General features: G+C 40.5%; 1 protein-coding gene across 3 annotated transcripts in view; it reads left to right on the forward strand.

Moving 5' to 3' along the window:
- The first annotated feature begins 12804 nt into the window (after positions 1-12804).
- The window catches only part of LOC139762020 (thymidylate kinase), a 114039-nt gene continuing 107079 nt past the window's right edge, over positions 12805-19764 (forward strand). For 2 of the 3 annotated variants that reach the window (XM_071686804.1, XM_071686811.1), the window contains exon 1: positions 13860-14087. In XM_071686804.1, the coding sequence (XP_071542905.1) occupies positions 14023-14087 (65 nt within the window). In that variant the 5' untranslated portion in view covers positions 13860-14022. Of the gene's footprint in view, positions 12968-13859; positions 14088-19764 lie in introns of those variants that run through there. The other variant, XM_071686802.1, reaches the window with a different exon arrangement.

Below are 19764 nucleotides of genomic sequence, written 5' to 3' on the forward strand. Positions count from 1 at the left end.
ATTCCTCCCCCACGTTAATTTCACTCACCTTTTGTCATTCTACACTCAATCATGAATACTCGAGTACACCTCAACTGCCATATTACTCACCTTCACATTCAAATCACCCATCACTAATACCCGATCTCGTGCATCAAACTACTGACACACTCACTCAGCTGCTCCCAAAACACTTGCCTGTCGAGATCTTTCTTCTCATGACCAGGTGCATAAACACAAATAATCACCCATCTCTCGCTATCTACTTTCAGTTATACCCACATCAATCTAGAATTTACTATCACACTATCACACACTCTCACAACCTTTGATTTAGGAGTAGTGCTACTCCTTCCTTTGCTCTTGTCCTCTCACCAACCCCTGACTTTATTCCCAAGACTTTTCTAAAACATTCTTCCCCTTTAAACTTGAACTTAGTTTCACTCAAAGCCAGAACATTCAGGTTTCTCTCTTCAAACATACCACCTATCTCTCCTTTCTTCTCAGCTTGGTTACATCCACACACTTTCAGACGCCTCAGTCTGAGCGTTCGAGGAGTATGAGCACTCCCTCCTTAACTCCATCTGTTCCCTCTTTTAGAAATGAAAATACAAGAAGCGGAGGGTTTCCAGCTCCCCTCTCCCACCACCCTTAGTCGCTTTCTACAAGTGGGAAAACAGACGAAAGAATGGCCCAGCCCGCCCACATACACATGAATATACATACACGTCCACACACGCACATATACTGTACATACCTATACATTTCAACATATACATATATATAGATACACAGACATATACATACATACACATGTGCATGATTAATACTTGCTGCCTTCACTCATTCCCGTCGCCACCCCACTACACATGAAATGACAACCCCCTTCCCCCGCATGCGTGCGAGGTAGCGCCAGGAAAAGATAACAAAGGCCACATTCGTTCACACTCAGTCTCTAGCTGTCATGTAATAATGCACCGAAACCACAGCTCTCTTTCCACATCCAGGCCCCAAAGAACTTTCCATGGTTTACCCCATACGCTTCACATGCCCTGCTTCAATCCATTGACAGCACGACGACCCCAGTATACCACATCGTTCCAATTCACTCTATTCCTTGCACGCCTTTCACCCTCCTGCATGTCCAGGGACCGATTACTCAAAATCTTTTTAAGTCCATCTTTCCACCTCCAATTTGGTCAGCCACTTCTCCTCTTTCCCTCCAATTTGGTCTCCCACTTCTCTTTCCCTCCACCTCTGACACATATATCCTCTTGGTCAATCTTTCCTCACTCATTCTCTCCATGTGACCAAACCATTTCAAAACACCCTCTTCTGCTCTCTCAACCACACTCTTTTTATTACCACACATCTCTCTTACCATATTATTACTTACTCGATCAAACCACCTCATACCACATATTGTCCTCAAACATCTCATTTCCAGCACATCCACCCTCCTCCGCACAACTCTATCCATAGCCCACGCCTTGCAACCATATAACATTGTTGTAACCACTATTCCTTCAAACATACCCATTTTTGCTTTCCAAGATAATGTTCTCGACCTCCACACATTCTTCAACGCTCCCAGAACTTTCGCCCCCTACCCCACCGTATGATTCACTTCCGCTTCGATGGATTCCATCCGCTGCCTAATCCACTCCCAGATATCTGAAACACATCACTTCCTCCAGTTGTTCTCCATTCAAACTTACCTCCCAGCTGACTTGTCCCTCAACCCTACTGTACCTAATAACCTTGCTCTTATTCACATTTACTCTCAGCTTTCTTCTTTCACACACTTTACCAAACTCAGTCAACAGCTTCTGCAGTTTCTCACATGAATCAGCCACCAGCGCTGTATCATCAGCGAACAACAACTGACTCACTTCCCAACCTCTTTCATCCACGACAGACTGTATACTTGCCCCTTTCCAAAACTCTTCCATTCACCTCCCTAACAACCCCATCCATAAACAAATTAAACAACCATGGAGACGTCACACACCCCTGCCGCAAACCTACATTCACTGAGAACCAATCACTTTCCTCTCTTCCTACACGTACACATGCCTTACATCCTAAATAAAAACTTTTCACTGCTTCTAACAACTTGCCTCCCACACCATATATTCTTAACACCTTCCACAGAGCATCTCTATCAACTCTATCATATGCCTTCTCCAGATCCATAAATGCTACATACAAATCCATTTGCTTTTCAACGTATTTCTCACATACATTCTTAAACATAAACACCTGATCCACACATTCTGTACCACTTCTGAAACCACACTGTTCTTCCCCAGTCTGATGCTCTATACATGCCATCACCCTCTCAATCAATACCCTCCCATATAATTTCCCAGGAATACTCAACAAACTTATACCTCTGTAATTTGAGCACTCACTTTTATCCCCTTTGCCTTTACACAATGGCACTATGCAAGCATTTCGCCAATCCTCAGGCACCTCACCATGAGTCATACATACATTAACTAACCTTACCAACTAGTCAACAATACAGTCACCCCCTTTTTCAATAAATTCCACTGCAATACCATCCAAACCCGCTGCTTTGCCGGTTTTCATCTTCCGCAAAGCTTTTACTACCTCTTCTCTGTTTACCAAATCATTCTCCCTAACCCTCTCACTTTGCACACCACCTCGACCAAAACACCCTATATCTGCCACTCTATCATCAAACACATTCAACGGAACTTCAAAATAATCACTCCATCTTCTCACATCACCACTACTTGTTATCAACTCCCCATTAGCCCCCTTCACCCTAGGTTCCCATTTGTTCACTTGTCTTACGCACTTTATTTACCTCCTTCCAAAACACTTTTATTCTCCCTAGAATTTAATGATACTCTCTCACCCCAACTCTCATTTGCTCTCTTTTTCACCTCGTGCACCTTTCTATTGACCTGCCTCTTATATTTATACATCTCCCACTCATTTGCATTATTTCCCTGCAAAAATCGTCCAAATGCCTCTCTCTTCTCTCACTAATAATTTTACTTCTTCATCCCACCACTCACTACCCTTTCTAATCAACCCACCTCCCACGCTTCTCATGCCACAAGCATCCTTTGCGCAAGCCATCTCTGCTTCCCTAAATACATCCCATTCCTCCCCCACTCCCCTTACCTCCTTTGTTCTCACCTTTTTCCATTCTGTACTCAGTCCCTCCTGGTACTTCCTTACTCAAGTCTCCTTCCCAAGCTCACTTACTCTCACCACTCTTCACCCCAACATTCTCTCTTCTTTTCTGAAAACCTCTACAAATCTTCACCTTCGCCTCCACAAGATAATGATCAGACATCCCTCCAGTTGCACCTCTCAGCACATTAACATCCAAAAGTCTCTCTTTCGCGTGCCTATCAATTGACACGTAATCCAATAACGCTCTCTGGCCATCTCTCCTACTTACATACGTATACTTATGTATATCTCTCTTTTCAAACCAGGTATTCCCAATCACCAGTCCTTTTTCAGCACATAAATCTACAAGTTCTTCACCATTTCCATTTACAACACTGAACACCCCATGTACACCAATTATTCCCTCAACTGCCACATTACTCACTTATGCATTCAAATCACCCATCACTATAACCCGGTCTCGTGCATCAAAACTGCTAACACACTCACTTAGCTGCTCCTAAAACACTTGCCTCTCATGATCTTTCTTCTCATACCCAGGTGCATATGCACCAATAATCACCCATCTCTCTCCATCCACTTTCAGTTTTACCCATATCAATCTAGAGTTTCCTTTCTTACCCTCTATCACATACTCCCAACACTCCTGTTTCAGTAGTGCTACTCCTTCCCTTGCTCTTGTCCTCTCACTAGCCCCTGACTTTACTTCCAAGACATTCCCAAACCACTCTTCCCCTTTACCCTTGAGCTTCGTTTCTCTCAGAGCCAAAACATCCATGTTCCTTTCGTCAAACATACTACCTATCTCTCCTTTTTTCTCATCTTGGTTACATCCACACACATTTAGACCCCCCAGTCTGAGCCTTCGAGGAGGATGAGCACTCCCCGTATGACTCCTTCTGTTTCCCCTTTTAGAATGTTAAAATACAAGGAGGGGAGGGTTTCCAGCCCCCCGCTCCCGTCCCCTTTAGTCGCCTTCTACGACACGTGAGGAATGCGTGGGAAGTATTCTTTCTCCCATGTGTATATATATATATATTATATATATATATATATATATATATATATATATATATATATATATATATATATATATATATATATATATATATATATCATCCCTAGGGATAGAGGAGAAAGAATAGTTCCCACGTATTCCCTGCGTGTTGAAGGTGACTAAAGGTAGGGAGCGGAGGGCTGGGAATCCCTCCCTCCCGTTTTTTTATTTTCCAAACGAAGGAGCAGAGAAGGGGACCAAGCGAGGAAGTTCCCTCTAAGGCACAGTCCTCTGTTCTTAATGCTACCTCGCTAGCGCGAGAAACGGCGATTAAACCACCTCACACCACATACTTTGATATATATATATATATATATATATATATATATATATATATATATATATATATATATATATATATATATATATATATATATATATATGTATAAAAGAAAGAGACAGGAGGTCAAGAGAAAGGTGCAAGAGGTGAAAAAAAGGGCAAATGAGAGTTGGGGTGAGAGAGTATCATTAAATTTTAGGGAGAATAAAAAGATGTTCTGGAAGGAGGTAAATAAAGTGCGTAAGACAAGGGAGCAAATGGGAACTTCAGTGAAGGGCGCAAATGGGGAGGTGATAACAAGTAGTGGTGATGTGAGAAGATGGAGTGAGTATTTTGAAGGTTTGTTGAATGTGTTTGATGATAGAGTGGCAGATATAGGGTGTTTTGGTCGAGGTGGTGTGCAAAGTGAGAGGGTTAGGGAAAATGATTTGGTAAACAGAGAAGAGGTAGTGAAAGCTTTGCGGAAGATGAAAGCCGGCAAAGGCAGCAGGTTTGGATGGTATTGCAGTGGAATTTATTAAAAAAGGGGGTGACTGTGTTGTTGACTGGTTGGTAAGGTTATTTAATGTATGTATGACTCGTGGTGAGGTGCCTGAGGATTGGCGGAATGCGTGCATAGTGCCATTGTACAAAGGCAAAGGGGATAAGAGTGAGTGCTCAAATTACAGAGGTATAAGTTTGTTGAGTATTCCTGGTAAATCATATGGGAGGGTATTGATTGAGAGGGTGAAGGCATGTACAGAGCATCAGATTGGGGAAGAGCAGTGTGGTTTCAGAAGTGGTAGAGGATGTGTGGATCAGGTGTTTGCTTTGAAGAATGTATGTGAGAAATACTTAGAAAAGCAAATGGATTTGTATGTAGCATTTATGGATCTGGAGAAGGCATATGATAGAGTTGATAGAGATGCTCTGTGGAAGGTATTAAGAATATATGGTGTGGGAGGAAAGTTGTTAGAAGCAGTGAAAAGTTTTTATCGAGGATGTAAGGCATGTGTACGTGTAGGAAGAGAGGAAAGTGATTGGTTCTCAGTGAATGTAGGTTTGCGGCAGGGGTGTGTGATGTCTCCATGGTTGTTTAATTTGTTTATGGATGGGGTTGTTAGGGAGGTAAATGCAAGAGTTTTGGAAAGAGGGGCAAGTATGAAGTCTATTGGGGATGAGAGAGCTTGGGAAGTGAGTCAGTTGTTGTTCGCTGATGATACAGCGCTGGTGGCTGATTCATGTGAGAAACTGCAGAAGCTGGTGACTGAGTTTGGTGAAGTGTGTGAAAGAAGAAAGTTAAGAGTAAATGTGAATAAGAGCAAGGTTATTAGGTACAGTAGGGTTGAGGGTCAAGTCAATTGGGAGGTGAGTTTGAATGGAGAAAAACTGGAGGAAGTGAAGTGTTTTAGATATCTGGGAGTGGATCTGGCAGCGGATGGAACCATGGAAGCGGAAGTGGATCATAGGGTGGGGGAGGGGGGCGAAAATTCTGGGGGCCTTGAAGAATGTGTGGAAGTCGAGAACATTATCTCGGAAAGCAAAAATGGGTATATTTGAAGGAATAGTGGTTCCAACAATGTTGTATGGTTGCGAGGCGTGGGCTATGGATAGAGTTGTGCGCAGGAGGATGGATGTGCTGGAAATGAGATGTTTGAGGACAATGTGTGGTGTGAGGTGGTTTGATCGAGTGAGTAACGTAAGGGTAAGAGAGATGTGTGGAAATAAAAAGAGCGTGGTTGAGAGAGCAGAAGAGGGTGTTTTGAAGTGGTTTGGGCACATGGAGAGAATGAGTGAGGAAAGATTGACCAAGAGGATATATGTGTCGGAGGTGGAGGGAACGAGGAGAAGAGGGAGACCAAATTGGAGGTGGAGAGATGGAGTGAAAAAGATTTTGTGTGATCGGGGCCTGAACATGCAGGAGGGTGAAAGGAGGGCAAGGAATAGAGTGAATTGGAACGATGTGGTATACCGGGGTTGACGTGCTGTCAGTGGATTGAATCAAGGCATGTGAAGCGTCTGGGGTAAACCATGGAAAGCTGTGTAGGTATGTATATTTGCGTGTGTGGACGTATGTATATACATGTGTATGGGGGGGGGGGCATTTCTTTCGTCTGTTTCCCTGCGCTACCTCGCAAACGCGGGAGACAGCGACAGAGTATAATAAAAATAACAAAAAAAAAAAAAAAAAAAATATATATATATATATATATATATATATATATATATATATATATATATATATATATATATATATATATATATATTTTTTTTTTTTTTGCTTTGTCGCTGTCTCCCGCGTTTGCGAGGTAGCGCAAGGAAACAGACGAAAGAAATGGCCCAACCCACCCCCATACACATGTATATACATAAACACGTCCACACACGCAAATATACATACCTACACAGCTTTCCATGGTTTACCCCAGACGCTTCACATGCCCTGATTCAATCCACTGACAGCAAGTCAACCCCGGTATACCACATCGATCCAATTCACTCTATTCCTTGCCCTCCTTTCACCCCCCCCCCCCCCCGCATGTTCAGGAGCCGATCACACAAAATCTTTTTCACTCCATCCTTCCACCTCCAATTTGGTCTCCCACTTCTCCTCGTTCCCTCCACCTCCGACACATATATCCTCTTGGTCAATCTTTCCTCACTCATTCTCTCCATGTGCCCAAACCATTTCAAAACACCCTCTTCTGCTCTCTCAACCACGCTCTTTTTATTTCCACACACCTCTCTTACCCTTACGTTACTTACTCGATCAAACCACCTCACACCACATATTGTCCTCAAACATCTCATTTCCAGCACATCCACCCTCCTCCGCACAACTCTATCCATAGCCCACGCCTCGCAACCATACAACATTGTTGGAACCACTATTCCTTCAAACATACCCATTTTTGCTTTCCGAGATAATGTTCTCGACTTCCACACATTCTTCAAGGCTCCCAGGATTTTTGCCCCCTCCCCCACCCTATGATTCACTTCCGCTTCCATGGTTCCATCCGCTGCCAGATCCACTCCCAGATATCTAAAACACTTTACTTCCTCCAGTTTTTCTCCATTCAAACTTACCTCCCAATTGACTTGACCCTCAACCCCACTGTACCTAATAACCTTGCTCTTATTCACATTTACTCTTAACTTTCTTCTTTCACACACTTTACCAAACTTAGTCACCAGCTTCTACAGTTTCTCACATGAATCAGCCACCAGCGATGTATCATCAGCGACCAACAATTGACTCACTTCCCAAGCTCTCTCATCCACAACAGACTTCATACTTGCCCCTCTTTCCAAAACTCTTGCATTCACCTCCCTAACAACCCCATCCATAAACAAATCAAACCATGGAGACATCACACACCCCTGCCGCAAACCTACATTCACTGAGAACCAATCACTTTCCTCTTTTCCTACACGTACACATGCCTTACACCCTCGTTAAAAACTTTTCACTGCTTCTAACAACTTGCCTCCCACACCATATATTCTTAATACCTTCCACAGAGCATCTCTATCAACTCTATCATATGCCTTCTCCAGATCCATAAATGCTACATACAAATCCATTTGCTTTTTTAAGTATTTCTCACATACATTCTTCAAAGCAAACACCTGATCCACACATCCGCTACCACTTCTGAAACCACACTGCTCTTCCCCAATCTGATGCTCTGTACATGCCTTCACCCTCTCAATCAATACCCTCCCATATAATTTACCAGGAGTACTCAACAAACTTATATACACACACACACACACATATATATATATATATATATATATATATATATATATATATATGAGAAGAGTGGGAGGTGGGCTGTTTAGAAAGGGTAGTGAGTGGTGGGATGAAGAAGTAAGAGTATTAGTGAAAGAGAAGAGAGAGGCATTTGGACGATTTTTGCAGGGAAAAAATGCAATTGAGTGGGAGAAGTATAAAAGAAAGAGACAGGAGGTCAAGAGAAAGGTGCAAGAGGTGAAAAAAAGGGCAAATGAGAGTTGGGGTGAGAGACTATCAGTAAATTTTAGGGAGAATAAAAAGATGTTCTGGAAGGAGGTAAATAGGGTGCGTAAGACAAGGGAGCAAATGGGAACTTCAGTGAAGGGCGTAAATGGGGAGGTGATAACAAGTAGTGGTGATGTGAGAAGGAGATGGAATGAGTATTTTGAAGGTTTGTTGAATGTGTCTGATGACAGAGTGGCGGATATAGGGTGTTTTGGTCGAGGTGGTGTGCAAAGTGAGAGGGTTAGGGAAAATGATTTGGTAAACAGAGAAGAGGTAGTAAAAGCTTTGCGGAAGATGAAAGCCGGCAAGGCAGCAGGTTTGGATGGTATTGCAGTGGAATTTATTAAAAAAGGGGGTGACTGTATTGTTGACTGGTTGGTAAGGTTATTTAATGTATGTATGACTCATGGTGAGGTGCCTGAGGATTGGCGGAATGCGTGCATAGTGCCATTGTACAAAGGCAAAGGGGATAAGAGTGAGTGCTCAAATTACAGAGGTATAAGTTTGTTGAGTATTCCTGGTAAATTATATGGGAGGGTATTGATTGAGAGGGTGAAGGCATGTACAGAGCATCAGATTGGGGAAGAGCAGTGCGGTTTCAGAAGTGGTAGAGGATGTGTGGATCAGGTGTTTGCTTTGAAGAATGTATGTGAGAAATACTTAGAAAAGCAAATGGATTTGTATGTAGCATTTATGGATCTGGAGAAGGCATATGATAGAGATTGAAGAGGATTTGTGTGGAGGTGATTACAGGAAAGGGGGAGGCAAGTTGATGAGAATGCAGTGAAAAGTTTTTTATCGGGATGAACATGCATGGTGAAGGTGGCAGGAATAGAGGAGGAAAGTGTTTGGGTTACTCTTCAGTGATTGTAAGGTTGCTTGGGACAGGGTGTGTGGATGTATATTGGTTGTATATTGTATTAATGGTATGGGGTTGGTGGGATTTGTATTTTCCATGCGTCCTCGCAAAGCGGGGACAAGTACGAAGTCATATGGGATACAAGAAAACTTAGATATAGTCATTTATTATGCTGATATACAGCTGTGTATTCATTGAGTAAACTAATAGCTGGTGACTCCGCGTTTGGAGTGGTAAGGAAGAACGAAAGTAAGGAGATAAATGTATAATAACGAAAGCAAGTTATTACGTACAAGTTATGGTTAAGGTTCAATGCCCTGAGTTATTGAAGGAAGAACAAACATGGATCAATTCAAGTGTTTTACGATTTCAGGAGCGATCGCACGAAATCCATCCATACGCAATTTGGATTCTCATCGTCCGTCGACATGGGTCGAACAATTCTCTGGAACCATTTCAAAAACCTCTTGCCAAGATTCCACAAACAGTTATTACTCGAAAGCATAAAAATGTAAATTTTTCAAGCAACATCACTCCTCCCAACAATTATATGGCTCGCACGCTGCAACATTTGGATAATTTCCGTCAAATACATTTTGCTGAATAATGTTTGACTACAATTTGTGGTCCAGGATTTTGCTCCACCCTATGATCCCCCGCTATGGTTCATGGAGATCTAGTTAAATACAATTAGTTTCTGATTCAAACTACAATGATTGTATTTAAAACTGTCTTATTCACATTGACTCTTAAAACACTTGACCAAGACTTATATATTTGTCGAGTTTATGAACGAGGAGAACAGCGACCAACAATTGAGTCGACTCAAGCTGCTGATATATATATATATATATATATATATATATATATATATATATATATATATATATATATATATATGTTTGCTTTGAAGAATGTATGTGAGAAATACTTAGAAAAGCAAATGGATTTGTATGTAGCATTTATGGATCTGGAGAAGGCATATGATAGAGTTGATAGAGATGCTCTGTGGAAGGTATTAAGAATATATGGTGTGGGAGGCAAGTTGTTAGAAGCAGTGAAAAGTTTTTATCGAGGATGTAAGGCGTGTGTACGTGTAGGAAGAGAGGAAAGTGATTGGTTCTCAGTGAATGTAGGTTTGCGGCAGGGGTGTGTGATGTCTCCATGGTTGTTTAATTTGTTTATGGATGGGGTTGTTAGGGAGGTAAATGCAAGAGTCTTGGAAAGAGGGGCAAGTATGAAGTCTGTTGGGGATGAGAGAGCTTGGGAAGTGAGTCAGTTGTTGTTCGCTGATGATACAGCGCTGGTGGCTGATTCATGTGAGAAACTGCAGAAGCTGGTGACTGAGTTTGGTAAAGTGTGTGGAAGAAGAAAGTTAAGAGTAAATGTGAATAAGAGCAAGGTTATTAGGTACAGTAGGGTTGAGGGTCAAGTCAATTGGGAGGTGAGTTTGAATGGAGAAAAACTGGAGGAAGTGAAGTGTTTTAGATATCTGGGAGTGGATCTGTCAGCGGATGGAACCATGGAAGCGGAAGTGGATCATAGGGTGGGGGAGGGGGCGAAAATTTTGGGAGCCTTGAAAAATGTGTGGAAGTCGAGAACATTATCCCGGAAAGCAAAAATGGGTATGTTTGAAGGAATAGTAGTTCCAACAATGTTGTATGGTTGCGAGGCGTGGGCTATGGATAGAGTTGTGCGCAGGAGGATGGATGTGCTGGAAATGAGATGTTAGAGGACAATGTGTGGTGTGAGGTGGTTTGATCGAGTAAGTAACGTAAGGGTAAGAGAGATGTGTGGAAATAAAAAGAGCGTGGTTGAGAGAGCAGAAGAGGGTGTTTTGAAATGGTTTGGGCACATGGAGAGAATGAGTGAGGAAAGATTGACCAAGAGGATATATGTGTCGGAGGTGGAGGGAACGAGGAGAAGAGGGAGACCAAATTGGAGGTGGAAAGATGGAGTGAAAAGGATTTTGTGTGATCGGGGCCTGAACATGCAGGAGGGTGAAAGGAGGGCAAGGAATAGAGTGAATTGGAGCGATGTGGTATACAGGGGTTGACGTGCTGTCAGTGGATTGAATCAAGGCATGTGAAGCGTCTGGGGTAAACCATGGAAAGCTGTGTAGGTATGTATATTTGCGTGTGTGGACGTGTGTATGTACATGTGTATGGGGGGGGTTGGGCCATTTCTTTCGTCTGTTTCCTTGCGTTACCTCGCAAACGCGGGAGACAGCGACAAAGTATAAAAAAAAAAAAAAAAAAATATATATATATATATATATATATATATATATATATATATATATATATATGGGGCGCGGGTTGCCAGTTAGTGCAAACCCCGGATGATAACGAAGCACCTTTAAATACCAATATTTATTCCAGCACCTATTCTATGACAATTAGACAGTAGCGCCTTCATTAACAGCACCTTATACAATGAGTATCAATATCACCATACAATCATCATCCGTAGTCAGACAGAAGTTGCGGGCTGACCTAAAATAAACAACTCCATTAGTTACTGGCTTCGACCTTGTTGCTCTCATATACAGAATATCTATTTCTTACATCGATTTCGATTTCTTACTTATAGGACATGATCTGCCTTATGTGGGCTTTACATATACTTCAATGTTAAGTATATCAGTTACCTCCTACAACATTGCGTGCCCTCGTCTTCCTGCTCGCTTGACCTGTAACAAATACATCTCCCTTTAGAATACGTACGTATAATCCCATCATTCTTATTACAAATATCACTGTCTATCGCTTAGACTGCTGTAGGTAATACTGTGTAAATTCACATTTCACTTCTTAGCTTAAGAGGACTCAAATAGCCCTGAACATACCTAAGGGCCGCGTGAAGTGCACGTCCTCCCCTCACTCGTCCCGCTCCCTGAACCAGCTTCTCCCAAGGGACGCCAATCGTCTCCAACAACATGAGAGCATTGAGGTCTGTCCCCTGCCCCTCTACTACTGCCCTCTCCCATTTTTTTCACATCTTTTTTTAGTTACATTTCCTCACACACACACAAATGTGAATAAGAGCAAGGTTATTAGGTTCAGTAGGGTTGAGGGACAAGTTAAATGGGAAGTAAGTTTGAATGGAGAAAAACTGGAGGAGTGAAGTGTTTTAGATACCTGGGAGTGGATTTAGCAGCGGATGGAATGGTATGTTGAAATGGTTTGGACATATGGAGAGAAAGAGTGACGAAAGGTTAACTAAGAGGATATATGTGTCAGAGGTGGAGGGAACAAGGAGAAGCGGGAGACCAGATGGGAGTTGAAGAATGGGATGAAAAAGATTTTGAACGATCGGGGCCTGAACATACAGGAGGCTGAGAGGCGTGCAAGGAATAAAATGAATTGCAATTATGTGTTATATCGGAATCGACATGTTGGTAATGGTCTGAACCAGGGCATGTGAAACGTCTGAGGTAAAGCATGGAAAAGTCTATGGGGCCTGGATGAGGATAAAGAACTTTGGTTTCGGTGTATTACACATGATAGCTGCGAACGAATGTGGCCTTTTCGTCCGTTTTCCTGGTGCTACCTCGCTGAAGCAGGGCCCCGGTCGCAATGTTGTTTCCTGTCAGGAATGGATGAAGGCAAGCAAGTATGAATATGTACATGTGTATATACGTATATATCAGTATATGTGAATGTATATGTATATATGGTGATATGTATATGTACATGTATGTATATGTGCGTGTACACATAGCAAATATCTGAAATCATCTTCCACTTCAATTACACACCTACGCCAATGGAATAAGAGTAATCTATTATGAATTTGAGCATTTCACTTTCAAAGGAAGATCCTTTTTCTATAAGTTCTTTCATTGTGATATACAAGTATGTGATTAGATTATGATTGCAACATTGGGCTCTACACATTCCGTCCTTATTCCATTTGTAATTTCGACATTTCCATGTTTTCAATTTCATTTTCTCTTACCGTACTTTTATATGTCATGATATATTTCATAATCTCCCCTTCCTTAATAGAGTAATCTATAGCCATCATTAAAAGGCCTTCATCTTGTAGCCATCTTCAATATAATATTGCAGCATAAAGAGGCTATCTTCAATTCCACCGCCCTTAGCGAATCCAACTGAGTTTCCGTTTTCTTAATTGTATGTATTCTGGTGTTTCCTATGGCTTCCATATTTGACAAAAACATCACATATGAAATATTTAACCATAAGAGTGTGACCTGAGTCATATGCTCTTGTGCTCGTGTACTGCTCTACGTTATTTTTTGTCTAGTGTTTCCCTCCCATCCCCCACCAATCACCATAAACAAAGTCTAAATGATGAAAATAATAATGTCGAGTTATATTACATATTATTATAAAATAATATCTAATCTGATTGTTTTGTCAAGACCAAATTATCAGAGTGACCTGATTCATAAAAATTCTTATGATTTTTTGTAATTTTATGTGTAATTTAGGTAAGATAAGATCAAGAAATCAGTGATACAAACCTAGATTATAACACCTTTAACTTACAGGTTCAAAACTTCAAACAGCGAACAAGAAAATATTCGCGCGCTGTCTAGTTTGATTAACCACAGAACAGCAAAAAGGAAGAATAAGTAACCTGTTACTAAAGTGTTTTCATTTAAACTTTTTCTTTGCCATATACACCAAGAAAAGCTGTCAATGCGATTACGTCTCATCAGGAAATTCTTTACAGCAGTCGTCTCTTGTGACCGTCCGTCAGAACAGTAAGTGGTATCAGCTATAAAACAATTATAAAACAAGAACAGGACGTTGCCATAGAATGATATTCAGTAATCTGAAGTAGAGGGGCTTGCATAAACTACAAGTTAAAAAGTAACTAAACTTGTAGTAAATAAATGCTCATGTAGATTATGCAAACGTGGCAAAGGTTTTCCCAATGTGTTATATATCGGCTTATCGTTATTTTTTTTCAGTTTACGCCTTGTAGAAGTTACGTAGTATTTTTATAGATTAGATGTATCCTTGAATATTTATTTGTAAGCTAAGTGATCAGTGGGCCTCTTAAAAATTTATTCATCGATTGCCTACAACAAATTGTGTAACTGCAGTCGGGCGTGAATTATAGAATTGCCCCACTGTCATATTAATGTAAATATTTAAGGTCATAATCAAATTCTTATTGATATACTGTTTTGTATGATAGTAATTTATTAAAAAAAAAAGGCATGTTTTTAGTTTATGCCTTACAGAAGTTACGATTTTTTAAGATTAGATATCTCCCTTAATATCTATCAAGCTAACTATGAGTGGTTAGTGTATGGAGCTCCTCCCCAAAATGGTAGAAGTTAGAGGCCATTATGTTTGCTAAGAAAGTTAATAAACTAAATCTTTGAGTGAAATGTCACCTTTGGCAAAGTGATAATACTGGAAGTACGGTCTTCATAAAAATTTTCATTCCAGTGGAGTTTACATTTCCTTCGGTGCCACTGGATGTAGTGCAACCATCCACTGCAGGAACCCTTAGAAAAGTCTAGGGTAACAACAGGACTTTTTCATGGAAATTAGCCTGTGGGTAATTATGATTAAGTAAATGTCAAGAAAATGGATGCATGATTCTAGATGATAGAAATTAATGAAATTGGTACTCCTAGATTCCTTACAATGTGTAGAGTTTTAGGTGCTGCACTCACTTCTTACTCCATCAATTTTTTTCTTTTATTTCATACAATTCACCATTCCCCGCCTCAGCGAGGTAGCGTTAAGAACAGAGGACTGGACCTCTGAGGAAACATCCTCACCCGGCCCCCTTCTCTGTTCCTTCCTTTGGGGGGGGAGAAAAAAAATGAGAGGGGAAGATTTCCAGCCCCCCGCTCCCTTCCCTTTTAGTCGCCTTCTACGACACGCAGGGAATATGTGAGAAGTATTCTTTCTCCCCTATCCCTAGGGATATCATAAAGTGGGCAGGGCTTTGAAGGAAAGGGAAATTGTGGGGCTTAAACTCACAGTCAACAGTTGACAGTTTGATTAATGCATTCATAACACTTTCATTTTAGTTTAGAAATAGTAAAATGAACAGAATGTCAACATATTTTCCAAATGCCCTTGAGCATTGTGCAAAGCTATTAGAAAAATGACTATCCTGCAGACACCTGATGAAAAACACTCAACTGGTACATTTTATTCACTTTCTTTTTAGTTTTTTGTCTATATGTTGATATATAAAGCTAATGAAGCTGTAATGAAACAAGAAAACATGCCTTGAGTGTATAGAAATGCCCATATAGCTATATATTTGATGCTTGTTCCCTATGGGAACCCTTGTCGAAGGGGTGGTGGCACAGCAAAATCATCTCTTCTGATCCCAGTTTTTATATGCCTGCCTCATATACACTGTTCCATGCATTCTTCCACCATTTCTCTCCATCCAGTGTTTTTCCACTATTTCCCCATGTCACACGTGGTCTTCCTCACACCAGCCCATTTAATTGTACTGTTATGCTGTCTACTTGTAAACTCCCTGTTTTGCATTCTTTCCCTATGCCCAAACTGCCTCAAAGTGTTACAATTCACCCACTCTACCACTCCACAATTCATTCCTTTTGCATTCCCTGCTATACCACATATTTCATACACACTCATTTCTTTCTTCATTCCGTTTAGTTATACCACATGCTTTCAAGTAGCTCACTGCCATACCCTGGATTCTTGACCTCTGTAACTCATCCTATGTCCTTGTTTCGAGAGCATAGGTCAGGGTTATGACTGTGGTCTCTAGATCCTCTCTTCACTCCCATACCAACACCTCTTCCCTTCATTATTCCCTTGTACCTTGTGCTGCTTTCTCCCTATCTCTACTTCCATATCATCAAACTTATCGAAGACTTCCTAAATATTTAAGTTCTCCCACCTCTTCCAGTCTTTCTTCCCCCGTATCCAAAACACAGTTTAGTCCACTTTCTTCTTTCACTGTATATGGTTTTGCAAAATCTATACTGTCCCTCTGTTTTCTGCAAGCACCTTTCCTTTACTTATACTTGCATTTACTTTCAATCGCCTATGCTTACACACTTCGTTAAACATACAACCTTCTGCAACTCCTCTTCACTCTCAGCAAACAACATAGTATCATCCACAAACAGTCTTGCCACTAGCAACCATACCTAACCACTACACTTCATCTCTGCACCTCCTTCCCCTAGTTTTTTTTCATCTCTTTTATCACTCCATCCATGTATCATAGAGCCACAGTTACATCACACAGCCCTGCCTCACACCGACATGTATACAGAAGTTTTTGCTCTACTTTCCATCCACTCTTACACATGCATTTGCTCCTCCTTCACACATATCATGAAGCATTCCACACAACTCTGTCATCTGCTTCTCCAGGTCCATAAAAGCTGCATACAGCTTTTAACCTTTTGCTAGATACTACCCACAGTCATCGTCACCACTAAATCAGATACACAAATCCCCTACCTTTCCTAAAACCCCCTTGTTCCTCCTCACATAGTCTGCATTCAGTCACCTACATCACTCTATCAGTAAATATTCTTGCATACACTTTTCCTGGTAGACTTAACAGACTTACTCCCCTATAATTGTGACATAAACCTCTAGTACCTTTTCCTCTGAATAAAGGAACAATCCATAGGCACAACCTACTGTTTCCTTGCTGAATTTGATATCAGACGCATCTACTCCATCACAGTTTCTTTTTGATACTTTAGCATTTCAGCCGTAATCCTATCCAATCCGTATTCCTTTCCATTTGCCTCATTATTGCCCCCTTTTACCTCCCTTTTTCTATAGGCCCATACATTTACATTCTCTTCCTTCCTCAGTCTCCAAACCCATGCATGTAACAACTGCAACTTCACATTCATCTGTTCTTCAAATACTCTTCCCATCTTCCATTCATTCCTCCTTTTGATTCAGCAACTCTCTCCTAGATTTTCACATTAATATTTTCATTATTACATTCTTTCCATATTCACCTCCTTCCTGTACAATTTCTTATTTCCTTTAAGCTTTTCGCTTAACTTTCTTCCAAAATCTTCATCTACGCTTTCTTTGTTTACCTCTGTCTGTTTCTTAACATTTTGCTTATGCATCTTAAATTCTCCCCACCTCTTTTGCTGATCTTCCATTGCTACAGTCCTTTAGAGCAATCTATCAAATGCTTTTTCCTTCTTTCACAGCATCTCAAATCTCTTCTGTCCACAATGCATTTCCCTTTTTTTTCCTATACCTCTTGACTTTGCATCCAACTAAGAATTGTACAGTCTTTAATACTCTTTATCAGAACATTTTAAACGCATTCACACATGAGTGCATATTTGCATTTACTGCACTTCCATCTAAATTCTCTGTCACCCTCCTCTTGTACTCCTTTCATTCTTTTTCATTCATTTTCTTGCTTGCCAACTCATTTACTTCTCCATTTTTCCTTATACCATACTTCCAAATCTCCCTGATCCTCACCACTACAAGAACTACAGAATGGTCAGAGTCTCCAAAGAATCCTCTCACAACTTTTGCATCTAGCACAGCCTTTCTAAACTTCATCCACTGACACATAGTCAGTCAATCCTTTTTGCTCTTCTCTTCCATCATTTCTCATCCATGTATAGCTGTGGATCATATTGTGCTGAAAAAGGGTATTTTCAAGGAATATACATTAAGCACAGACATCCACAAGATAACTTCCATTCTCATTTACTCCAGGCACTCCCTATTTATCAACTATCATGCCAGTTTCATCAAATCCCACCTTACTCATATCACCCATTATAATGACCTTTCTCTCATTCTCAGAACCTTTTATAGAGTCATTCAAGAAAGGAAACTTACCTTGAGTGTACAGAACTGCTTATTTATTATTAATGCATGTCAGTGAATGCTGCCATGCATTAAGACATTTGAATCCAACTTAATCCAAGTGTTGCAAATGTGTTGTTTGAGTTCAGATGTCTGTATAGATTTATGGATTGCATTAATGCTTATGAAAGCTGATCCACAGAGGGTCAGATTCCATTGTCACTATAGACATCTGAACTCAGTTTACTTTTTCCAAAGTAAACAAATCATGATAGATATAAGTTGAGTATGTTTTTATAACAATGAAATCTCATTAGTAATAAAACCCAGAAGACATCTGGAGTTAAGATAGGCATGTTATCATTGTTTTTATAGTTACTGATATTTCACATTTATTATGAAACCACACATTTTCACTCATCATAACCCTAGCACTGACAACTCATTTGATATTGAAAAATCATTGATGAGAGTGAAAAAGAAACTGTGCACTTTTAGATTGATCTTATATTGTCAGTATCATTTCCATAAGGGTAGATTTCAAATCATAATCCTATAGAATGTGCATCTGTTGCCTTGGGTTTTACATGTAGATATACATATATACAAATAGGAACAGAAGGAGCCAAGTAGGTATTGCTCCTTCTCCTCAAAGACTAGGGCTGGTGGTCTAAATGTGTGTGGATGTAACCACTGAGAAGAGAGGAGAGATATGTATTATGTTTCAGGAAAGAAACAGTCTAAAGAAACATGAATTTTCTATCTCTGAGAGAAATAAAGTTCAAGCATAAAGGGGAAGAATTGTTTGGGGTAAAGTCAAGGTTTGGTGAAAGGGAGAAAAGCAGGAGCCGAGGGACTGTGTGATACTGTAAACGAGTAAATTCTTGGTTGATGTTGGTAAAACTGAAAATGAATGGAGAGAGATATATGATCAGCAGTCCTTATGCACCTGGCCATAAGAAGAAAGATAATGAGAGGTAATTGTTTTGAGAGCAGCTGATTGAGTGAGTCAGCAGTTTTCATTGAAGAGACTGGGTAGTAGTGACGGATGATCTAAATGTGAAGGTGAGTAATGTGGTAATTGAAGGGATAATTGGGGTATTCAAAGTTATCACTGAAAATGGTGAACAGGTTTAAGAGTTGTGTGCAGAAAAAGGATGGGAGATTAGTTATACTTGGTTTGAAAAGAGGGATATTCTCAAATATACATATGTGAGTAGGGGAGATGATCAGTGGGCATTATTGGATTACTTATTAATTGATAGGAGTTTAAAGGAGAGAATTTTGGATGTGAATATGCTGGGAGGGGTAGCTAGTGGGATGTCTGATCGCTGTCTTGTGGAGGCGAGGGTGAAGATTTGCAGAGATTTTCTGAAAAGAAGAAACCATGTTGATGAGAAGAGAATGTTGAGAGTAAGTGAGCTTCAAAAAGAGACTTGTGTGAAGGGATACTAAGAGAAATTGGGTATAGAATGGCAAAAGGTGAGAGTAAATGAAGTGATGATGACCAGACATAAGTAAGATAGTAAAGAATATCTCACCTTATAGAAGCCTTACTGGTGATCAGAGAGAAGACTGTAAGTTTTGAGGTGTCTGAGGATATGAGAGTTGAAGAGAGAT

This window comes from Panulirus ornatus, chromosome 3 (genome assembly GCF_036320965.1).
Source record: "Panulirus ornatus isolate Po-2019 chromosome 3, ASM3632096v1, whole genome shotgun sequence".
Lineage (NCBI taxonomy): Eukaryota > Metazoa > Arthropoda > Malacostraca > Decapoda > Palinuridae > Panulirus > Panulirus ornatus.